General features: G+C 40.5%; 1 protein-coding gene across 1 annotated transcript; it reads right to left on the bottom strand.

Annotated features, from left to right (window-relative positions):
• Positions 1-868: 868 nt before the first annotated feature.
• On the bottom strand, positions 869-10,662 carry LOC134749567 (Bardet-Biedl syndrome 4 protein homolog). The gene is made up of 10 exons (XM_063684564.1): positions 10,598-10,662; positions 9,493-9,626; positions 8,900-9,012; positions 8,654-8,748; positions 7,875-8,037; positions 7,621-7,782; positions 6,520-6,634; positions 4,064-4,219; positions 1,958-2,164; positions 869-1,337 (listed from the first exon to the last, which is right to left on the bottom strand). The coding sequence occupies exons 1-10, from the start codon at positions 10,638-10,640 to the stop codon at positions 1,200-1,202; spliced, it is 1,326 nt and encodes a 441-aa protein (XP_063540634.1). The 5' UTR covers positions 10,641-10,662; the 3' UTR covers positions 869-1,199.
• Positions 10,663-11,191: the final 529 nt, after the last annotated feature.

Genomic DNA, 11,191 nt, shown 5'->3' on the forward strand with positions numbered 1-11,191 from the left:
AGTTCGGTATAGTTTCATCAACAGTATCATTTTTAGCGTCGTCGTAGACTAAATCTTCGTAGCCGAGGACCAGAGGCGGTAGTATTATTAATTCAGCCTCTAGTTCTCTGGTAGTCGTCAGGTTTTGTGCGGTAGTCTAGACAAGTGAAATTGAGAATTCAAACGGGTGAAAATATGCAACTGGTTTGACAGTTGGGCGAACGAAACGAAAAATACATTACATTAAAAAATATGACACAATATGTACCTTAGATTCTTTGCCTAGATGCCTAAATATTAGGATATATATGTGATGTGAAAGGTAAGCAATTTCAGAAGATTTTCGATAAGCTCGGATTACTCCTTTCTCATTTACTTCCACTCACGTTTTACAGTTTCGACAGTCATTTAGAATTAATTACTACCTATATTTCACACTTATAAATACAATCCCTTAAGGAAGAGATATCAGTCCTAATTAAACCCAAGCAAGCTAATACTCTATAAGGGTTTCAAACTATTTGAATTCATATTATATATTTAAAAAACCACTTGCCCCATTAAAATATAATGCTAGAATGAATAGGACGAAATATTTCATGATCACTTGACTTACACTGACTTTGTAGTCTATAAAAAATAAATTTACATTGAACATATTGAAATGTAATATAAAATAAGTAAGTACATGATGCAATTGGTAGCATTATCGAATTTTGTCGAAAGCAAGGGTAATAAAAAATATTTGTGGTAAACAACTAGGTATTTATTCTTCGCTCAGATATATTTGTTAGAGATAAAGTACTTTTATTATTAAAACATTGGGCGCTTTTCCAGAACACATACGCCAGGATCACGAAGCAATGTCAACAATATTACCAGAAAAAAAAATACGTAGAGCAATATGTAGAGCATACTCACAGTCAATGCTAAACGAAATTTTTAACTTAATCTGGCCGGTCTGCTAGCTAGACGCCAGTTGTTATCGAAATTTATCATGTAGGGCCACATGTAGAGCATAGTTACAGTCGAGTTCAATAGAAATTGCAAATAATGTAATCCAATTTACTGCGAAGTGGCAGGTGGTTTGACAAGTCTACTAAATCCCAGCGTCACGAAGCAATGCCAACAATATTTCCAGAGAAAATATGAACGTAGAGCCTTATGTAGAGCCACCATACTTACAGTCAATTTAATGTACCTAACGAAGTTTTCTACGATTAAACTTCGTCAGCTGTCATGTCATCTTCTGGCAAGTCATCGGGCGTGTTGGCGCATGGCAGGTGGTCTGGCAAATCTGACAGCTGAACGCCAGCGTCACGGAGTAATGCCAGCAGAGTTGCCAAGGAACTGCTTAACTGCGTACAAAAACACCACAATTTAGGCTCCACTCTAGATTTGTCTAGCAAGTGACATTAAGACCAGTATAAAGGGTCTGATAGACACATACATCTGAACTCAGAACCGGATTATCTCCGGTAATGGTAAATTAACTATCACTTTTATCACACAGCTTTCTGTACCTTATACAATCCAGCGGGCGCAGCATGGTTCCATTTTTAGCGCCTGTCACTATGCCCGTCACTTTCGCACTTACATACGTGTTAGAACGTGACAGGGATGGTGACAAGCGATAAAAATGCGACCGTGCTACCGCCGCAGCTCTATTTAAATTCACAGATGTGTCCATGATGGCTTTAACGCTAGCGTATACTATGGATGAAAATAAGATGTATTGCCCGTATTTAGGAAAAAAGATTTCGAGCGTGGCAGTTAAGGATTAAGGAAAGGAGTTGCAATTTAGATGCACCGGTGCGGGGCGTGAGATTGAGACGCCGGAGCTATTAAGAGCCCATCAACGTGCTCACTAGCGCCACTGCTAAATAATTGAGATTATTTAAATTTAACGATAGATATTTAAAAAAAACCGACCAAGTGCGAGTCGGACCGCACCAGGGCGTCCCGGGGCGCTACTAACCTGTGCGTCAGGCTTCTCTCTCTGCAGTATCTCAGCCACGGCGCGCGCCTCTTCAACAGCTTTCCCAGCGTGGCCGGAGCGCGCAAGCCGCCCGGCGCGGTTGAGCCGCACCAGCGCGTCGCCGGGCGCCAGGGCTGCGGCGCGGGCGTACGCCGCGTCTGCGCGAGCGTCCCCGAGCCGTTCTAGCGCGATGCCTATTAGAAGAACCTGAGGAACAAAATATAATCCATGTAGGTTTGGTGCCCTGGACTTGAGATATTTGTAATTTGAGAGAAAAATCTTGTAGGTATAGATGAAATCATATCAATTGAGCTAATGCACTTACCTGTTTACTCAAAAAGTCTCAAGAATACAATGCCATTGAGTGGTAAACCACAAATTAGGATAGATTATAACCGCCTTGAAATGTTCGCATAGATTAACGACTCTATTTTTTAACAATAGGCTACAAAATACACTAACTAAATAATGGCTAAATAATGGTCTTTATTTGCATTTTACATCCGTCGACACCCAAAACGAATGCACTCTGTAGAAAACCATTTGTTACAACATGTTTTTAGACCATTTTTCCCCATTCAACAAGGAATAAGGTTAAAAATTAAATATACATGCAATGCACTTCTAACTTATTTTGTAAGTAACTAGTTGGCGGCTACGAGAACAAAAGCAGATAATAGTATTGTAATAATTTAATGCCATTGTTAGTACAGGTAAGTGCATTAGCTCAGTTGATATGATTCGATCTATAAGTAATAAGACAAATTAGAATGAATATTAAGAGTACAAGGTTATTTACTTTTACAATGAAATAGGTAATTGGATTTAGAAATGACTGACGTACCTACCTACGTAAGGCGGGCAGCTTGTACACACAAACATACAAACTTTGTGCATACAGACTTCTAAGCAGAGGTACCTTTTCTCTGCAGCTGACTGGACTGAAGTAATGCGCCACATTTTGTACTTCGTGTTATTTGAGTGCAATAAAGTTTAAAATAAATAAATAATACAGGATAAAATTTTAATATGGGGCCATTATATTTGGGAAAAAATCTCAGTATTGAACGTTAATAAGTAATAAGAATAAGAAAACCTTTTTAGTATTCAGTTTATTTACAATTTAATTGTTAACACCCTGATACTCTTGCATTTTTTTTTTCTTTCTCATTATTGTTGTTATTGTTTTTGTTCTTGTTTGCACAAATAGCTCTGTTTTACTCTGTAGAAACTTTATTAAACATGATGTTAAAATATTTTCATTAAGGAAACTGTAAGTCTAGCTTTAAGAAAATTTCCTGTGTTATGTATAACTATAGAAGACTGTTTGTTTCTTAAATAAATAAATAAAAAAAATAAAAAATTATAGCAGTTACCTGATCCCCATGCAGGAAGATGATTTTAGGAGGCCTTCATTCAGGCGTTCTTCGAGAGGATTTAATTTAAAAGGCCTAGTAATGTAACAATTTCATGCCTATAGATTATTATTAACGATGATATTGATCATTCATAAACCACTTATCCATATCAATCAATTATCATTATCAAGTAGGTTTAAGTACATTTAAGTAAAAATATGGGTGCACAAATCATCTCAAAAATAGCTCATAGCTCTTATGTCAGCGAATTAAGAACTATGGGACATATTTTTAAATAAGTTCTCTACACCCATATTTTTATCATCATCATCATCTCCTAGCCGATTTCGACCACAGCGACTGCGTTTTACCACTGAGAGCGTCGCTGGTGCGCTCTCAGGTGACTGACATAGGCAATTTTTAATGTGCGACCACACTCGCTGCAGGTCAGCACCCCTCCGACATAATTGTAACGTATGGCCACAGGTGGTCTGGCCTTTAGCTCGTCGCGCTTAGCGTCGAGTTCTGTGCGCCGCCTAGCTTCAAACTGACGCACCTGCGTCTGCACAATATGCCTCCAACTCTACACCCATATTTTTATACTTGACTGTGACCGAGTTTATCGCCTGTCTGACCGCTTTAAATTAATACGAAATAAAGATTTCATTCCAGTATTTTCACAAAGCAGGACTGTGTTTGTAGTCCAACAGAAAAGAATAAAATATACACACACACATGTCCAACTTACCGTGTAAGGCTGCCTTGGCTGCAATGCCGCCGCTGTAGCCAGCCTACAGAATGCCGAGGCCGGTCGTCTGCATAACAATAACGCGAGGCCTAAGTTGTGCGCAGCACGAGCGCTGAGGGGTGCCGACCACACCGCGCGTTGGAGACATGTCAGCGCCTGGAGAATGAGATTTAAAGTATTCAGTGACAAATATCTCCTATATATAGTCCTTTTGGAAGACAATGACGGATATATATCGGCACTGCAGGTCCAACGCCAATGACGGATATATCGGCACTGCAGGTCCAACGCCAAAGACGGATTAATCGGTTAAAGACCACAGAGCAACATAGACCTACGTACATAAAGTTCAATTTCAGTTTTGACACTTCGGTGACGTGACGTCCGACCCAAGTAGCAAAGTGACGTCAGCAACGTCATGATGACGTAACAATGACGTCATTATGACGCCATAAAGACGTCGTTGACGTCATAATGACGTATAAATGCTACCTGGGGAGTGACAGCTTTTGTGTTTGACACGGCGTCGAAAAGGTTAACCCTTAGAACGCCAAGCATATCGAGTGCGGCGCGTAATCGTGAATCTTGTTGGAATGCACGAAGGTTGGTATTGGCAAAGAGGATATCATAGGATAGAGCGGTACTGTCATAGTAAATTTTGTAACCACAGTAAATACACTGCCATCTATCGACACACGATTAAAACTAAAAATTAAGATATAACATTTAAAACTTTCGCGGTTTAAACACATATTAAATCACATTTAGAAACGGGTCTATCGCGAATTTATTTTGTTACCTTTATTTACCGACGTTTCGACACAGGTTTCACTGGTCGTGGTCGCGGCTAACTGACGTCCCAGCAAAATGTCAAAACAGAGATTTGTGTGACTACCCCACGAAAAGTGCATTTAAAGTTCGAGGTAGACATCACATTTTCAAACCACCCACTACACATAAAAGTTAATTATTGTCAATAGTCCGACACACAACACTCACAACATCCGCGCACACATCCGAAGATAGATCCCTTGGCTTTAACTTCTGGATCACTGGTCCCCAAAGGTAAAAAATAAAGGTAACAAAATAAATTCGCGATAGACCCGTTTCTAAATGTGATTTAAAAATGAAGATGTATAAAAATACGATAAAATGTATAGTAAATATATATGTATAAAATAGGGAAAAATTATTTTTATATTAGCATTAATTATTTTTATATGATTTTGACCCATGTTCTTTTAATGATATGCGTTAAAATTGTTAAACAACAAACGAAACCGTCAACGCCATCTATCCGAGAGTAGGCCAAAGGTAGTGGCCCCATCTGATCGAGAATCAAATTTTCTTGATTTTCGAGGCACGTTTTTTCCTTAGACTGTATCCATCTATTACGGAGTTATATCTATCTTTGGTATTGAGCTGTAGCCGCGCTTCTCAGTACCTAGGTATCACGTCAAAGGGATAAAGGGGCTTGAGCCAGTGGGGGGACACTCCTCCTTTCGGGCAAACTCGGCTCCGCTCGGCTCAGCATTGCTCCGAGCAATTATTATAGGGTTGACACAACTTGACGTCCCTTTACGTGCACGACCACTGATAAGATAATGACTTGAATTTTGACAACCCTAAATAGCCGAAAGGGATAGTGCCATACATTAGAAAGGGACAGCATGATTCGACCTTGAATCGCTGTCAAACTTCGGGTTTGTAGAAAGTGTCTGTACGGTAGTACTTATTCTGTGCTTGAGCGTCCGGTAAGTGAAATTTCAGTAATGTCAAATGTCTATGGACGTTAAAGGCGCTTATGATAGGCGATTTATTAATTAAATTGAACTGTCTAGTAACACACTATGCGATATTCAGGAATTCACTTCGCAATGAGCCAGTAGGTATCCTTCCTTCCTTTTAGGGTTCGTGATTCTGATTCTCCTATACCTTTTAGATACAACGATACCTACAACCGTAATTAGGCAAATTAGGGAGCAAAAATGCACTTAAGGTTAGCCCGGTTAAGGTAAGGCACTTTTTTTATACTACGTCGGTGGCAAACAAGCATACGGCCCGCCTGATGTTAGGCAGTCTCCGTAGCCTATGTACGCCTGCAACTCCAGAGGAGTTACATGCGCGTTGCCGACCCTAACACTCCTCTCCCTCGAGCTCTGGCAACCTTATTCACCGGCAGAAACACAACACTATTAGTAGGGTCTAGTGTTATTTGGCTGCGGTTTTCTGTAAGGTACCTCCCCAGTTGGGCTCTGCTCTAGATCTGGAATGACATCCGCTGTCCTGTGCCCTACACAAAGCGAGATGTCATTCACAGTGCCCATACCTCTCTTTTGGACGTAGTTTAAGGACATACCCGGGTCCAACTTAAGTTAAAGTAATAAGGATATTCCTAAGAAAAAAACACCTCGTCGACGTCAAACCTGTATCGACTTCTCTTAGCTGTTACTTACCGCAACATACTTCTTTTTCGCCATTAGAGCCAAGCCCAAGTTACTATGGGCAGCTACGCATGTCGGGTGGGCAGAGAGAGCCGCTTTAAGTCTGGCTAGCGCCGCATCCAGATCTCTAAGATAAAGATAAACAGATTCAATAATACTACATAGTCTGGCAAACCAAATTGTCAATAGGAAAAGTCGTGAAATTTGACATGTGTATGGAAGATCAAACCTTCGCGCCTACTTTTTTTAAAATTGTTACTTTTTAGGGTTCCGTACCCAAAGGGTAAAAACGGGACCCTATTACTAAGACTCCGCTGTCCGTCTGTCACCAGGCTATATCTCATGAACCGTGATAGCTAGACAGTTGAAATTTTCACAGATGATGTATTTCTGTTGCCGCTATAATAACAAATAGGTACTAAAAAGTACGGAACCCTCGGTGCGCGAGTCCGACTCGCACTTGGCCGGTTTTTTACTGACTAAAAGCAGATAGAAGATCTCATGCCACACGGACTTATTGGTTTCCCAGTTGTATCAGGAGGGGGTCCAACAAAATGTTTCACAGTAGGTATTGGTCGACCTGTGGATCCCTGGACGCAATCTTTCTCTGCTGTTCTCCTGCATGTTTCCCCGTAACTAACTTCCACAGCTCTTCATGAGTCTCAGCTCAATTTCGTGAGTGTAAAGAGACGGTAAATTGGAAGAATTTTGGCGCGAAACGTCGGGTTTCCATACAAATTTTTAATGTCGCGCCTTTTTATACTGACGATTTGGTTTGTCTCAGTACAGTGGCGTAGCTAGGTGTGGGTTAAGCGGCCCCTCGCCCATGGCCTCGCACTTTATTACCTTGGGAATACACATTGAAAGAAAATAGGGCCTCACAGATGCGACTTTTCCCACTGCCAGATTGATTAGACATAGACATAGACATCATTTATTGGTAATTGTAATATTACAGATCACAACTTACATTTTAGGTACTTAAATTATTTTAAATTACATATTATTTACAAACAACTTATTTGTTTATTGAGATCACAATTTCTTCTTCTGCCAGTCTGGTCTCCATTACAGGTCACTAGGCAGTATTAAACTGGGCACTAGGTAACGTACCGATGTTGCAGCATCATAGCAGCAAGTGCCAGGGCAGCAGCGTGCTGCGAGGGCTGCTGTGCTAATGCTGCTCCCAGGAGTTGGAAGGCCTCGCGCGGCGCGCCGGCGCGAAGGCGCAGCGCGCCCGCTGCGGCAAGTGTATCTGCGCCACAAGCGTGCATCCTGAAGAAATGAGCAATTTTATAACTATTCCACATTTTAGCTACGAGTGCTACGACTAACGGTTTAGACCGGACAGAAGTCCGTCAACTTACGTAATAGCCTGATCGTACGCCTCTGATGCGCCTATAGTGTCCCCTGACGCCAAAAGCAGTCGCGCCAGCAACGCTCCTGCACGTTCGCCCCCGCCTGCTTGCACGGCCGCTCGCGCCCATTCCACTCCCCGCTCTATCTGGCCTAGATTACTTGCACATTCCGCTATAAACATATTAATCATTATGAATACCATAATAAATAAGCCAGTTTCCAAACATACAGTCTGGCAAAAAAAGAGTAGAAATTAAAAAGTGGCAACACTGTGTCGTCCCGTTTTTCTTATATTGATTTGAAAGGGACGACTCTACAGTGTTGCCACTTTTTAAATTCCTACTTTTTTTTTCCCAGACTGTAAGTGAACGTAGGAAAAATTAAGGATAAACTGTTAGATACTTAATTTCGTAATGTGGTTGAAATAATCGAAACGATTTAATTTAAGCAATAGCCTTTTGTTCTTATCATGGCCGGGTCGCCATGAAAAGGTGCCGGCCAAAAAACAGCATCCATAGACACACGAAATATAGTCGATAAATTAACATATTTATTAACATTTTCGACGCCGTGTCAAACACAAAAGCTGTCACTCGGACGCCACGTCACATAAGTGTCAAAACTGAAATTGAACTTTATGCACATGCACGTAGGTCTATGTTGCTCTGTGATCTGTTACCAATGAATCCGTCTTTGGCGTTGGACCTGCGGTGCCGATATATCCGTCTTTGGCGTCCAAAAGGTTAAATATAAAAATAAAGTAACGTGTTATAAAATACAAGATTACCTAGAGCGCAGTATATGTCGCTATCTGGATGCTTGGTCAGCTTATCTGCCTCCAAATAAGCTTCGAGAGAGAGTTGATAGCGTCCCTGGCAAGACCTTTAGAAATTAAAAAAATGGATGGCTATATTATAATATTATATTATATTTATAAGATTCATTTACCTATTACCAAGATTTCAAGGCCAATTTAATTGCCGCCAGCGTCTTGCACAGAGCAAAACTAAAAGCAAATACTTTAATTACTCACAGACTTTTGGCGACTTGTTTCAAAGGTTCAGGGTCTGAAGGCTGAAGCCGGATGCAGCTGTGGAACCGCTCCAGCGCCTCTTGGTGCCGTCCTGCGTCCGCGTATACCAGGCCCTGCAACAATCAACACTGCAATACCCCTGGAACTGCAGGCGTCTATCTATCTGATGGACACTTTGACAAATGAATGATTGACTTATATAATTACCCATTAATCATTATTTATTTTAAATTATTAATTACAACTTATTGATTATTTTTATTTTAAATAAAGTGAAATTTCTAATAATATTGCATGCGCTAGGTAACCAAAATCATTGTACGTCGCAAGACATATTACAGAGAACAAATTGTTTATAACACCTGTATTCATTACCTGTAATGCACAATTGATGAATAAATGATTCTAAATATAGGCTACGCTACGGTGACTGGTGTCTGTGACGGATTAATCAGTCTTTGGCGTTGGACCTGCGGTGCCGATATATCCGTCATTGGAGTCCGAAAGGTTAAGGATGCAGCTATGAGAGCGAGAAAGAGATATGTTGACTGGACTAAGGTCGCAGTCCTACGCCCGTCTGTTTCAGCTTTTACCTTGACATAATGTGCGTATCTATGCGTGTTGTCAGCATTCTTCTGAAGGTCGTCTGCGAGATCCAGACACATGGAGTGTTCGCCGCGTACGTAGCGGGCGTGAAGTAGCCAATTCCGGGATCCATACCGGAATTCTGAAGTAAGACGATGATATCTTAACATGGTGTACGCATCTTCGCAAATCTCTGGTGAAAATGCAGCCTTAAAAACTTGGACTGCCTGAACTGACTGACTGAAAAATGTGCCACTAAATATTTTATAATCTTACCCAAATAAATAATTAAAGTAGGAATCTATTCTAGAGATAATTTTGAGAAACAGACACATGGCATATATATTGGAAGTGAACAACCATAATGCCAGTACCACACTTCGCTGTATTGGCAAATATTCGTGTTGCATCCCTTTTGTTTTGTATGTCAAAGGAAAGAGATGCAACACGAATATTTGCCAAATAAGGCGAAGCGTGGTGCCAGCATGACAGCCAATTCCAAAAACCGTATCATCATTTTGCAGTGTCAAACGATGTGTTTACCTATAGTTGGTCAAACCAAATTGTCAGTAAATAAGAACAAAAAAAAACTATACTCTTCCTTTTCTTTTGGGTGGTATATACTAGTGTAAGACAAAGATAGTATGATTATCTCAGTCTATGTTTGAAATGAGACAGTCCTTTGATAAACAACTGTTGTGCGAGCCCCGAAAAACAGGTGGCTCCTAAATTAAGTACTTCTTGTAATGAATATTTTACCGACACAATTTCTACCCGTAGTGTGATCACCGCGAACTAAGCATTATAGCTTATAGCAGTAGCCGATTTAGGGAAGCGGCTAAGGGGCTCAAGGGTAGTTTCTTGTTTTTAATACTTATCTTTAAGTATCTCTGTTTATTTTCCCTTCATTTGTTTCTCTTGCCCCAGTATTTCTTAAGAGAACCCACCCACAGAGTACTTGCGGTAACCGAAATTGCGGTATTATGAACATTTAGTCGCGCTTATCCCAACCTGCTTTACTCCAAGTCGATAGCATAAATATTTAGTTCATAAAATATTTGGCGTTGTGACAGACGGACCGAATCGATGGTTTGAGATTTACGATTTACATACCTTTTTCTGGATCTTTTCCGACAAAAACTGAAGGTCTTCGCATGTTGATCTTTGTTTACATAAAAGTTACCATAGAAACAACTTCTGGCGTAAGTCTTAACACTAGGTGGCGCTATTTGGTCGTATTCAGGGCGTAATCACTTTGCTGTCTGTCCCTATATGCTTAGATCTTTAAAACTACGCAAAGGATTTTGATGCGGTTTTTTTTTAATAGATAGATTCAAGAGGAAGGTTTACATGTATAATACATCAGCATGCACCACCATTGCCCCCGTGCGAAGCCGGGGCGGGTCGCTAGTAAAGTAATAGAAGTTAGACTAAGAAAAGTCTGCAACGATTTTGATAGCACACGCAGCGCAAGTGTTATTTTAAACGTCAAACTTCTATATGACGTCTAAATAACACTTGCACTTATGGATAGTCTCCATGCTTGCACTTCTTGTGCTATCAAAATCGTTGCACTCATCTTGGTCTAACAGTAATGTAATGTGAGTAAATAATATGTAATCATTATCGACATTATCAGATCAAAAATATTAATTAATGGAATTAAAAGGTTAACTGGAAGAGATCCCTTGAAGGGATAAGTTCGCC

Source organism: Cydia strobilella, chromosome 18 (assembly GCF_947568885.1).
Source record: "Cydia strobilella chromosome 18, ilCydStro3.1, whole genome shotgun sequence".
Lineage (NCBI taxonomy): Eukaryota > Metazoa > Arthropoda > Insecta > Lepidoptera > Tortricidae > Cydia > Cydia strobilella.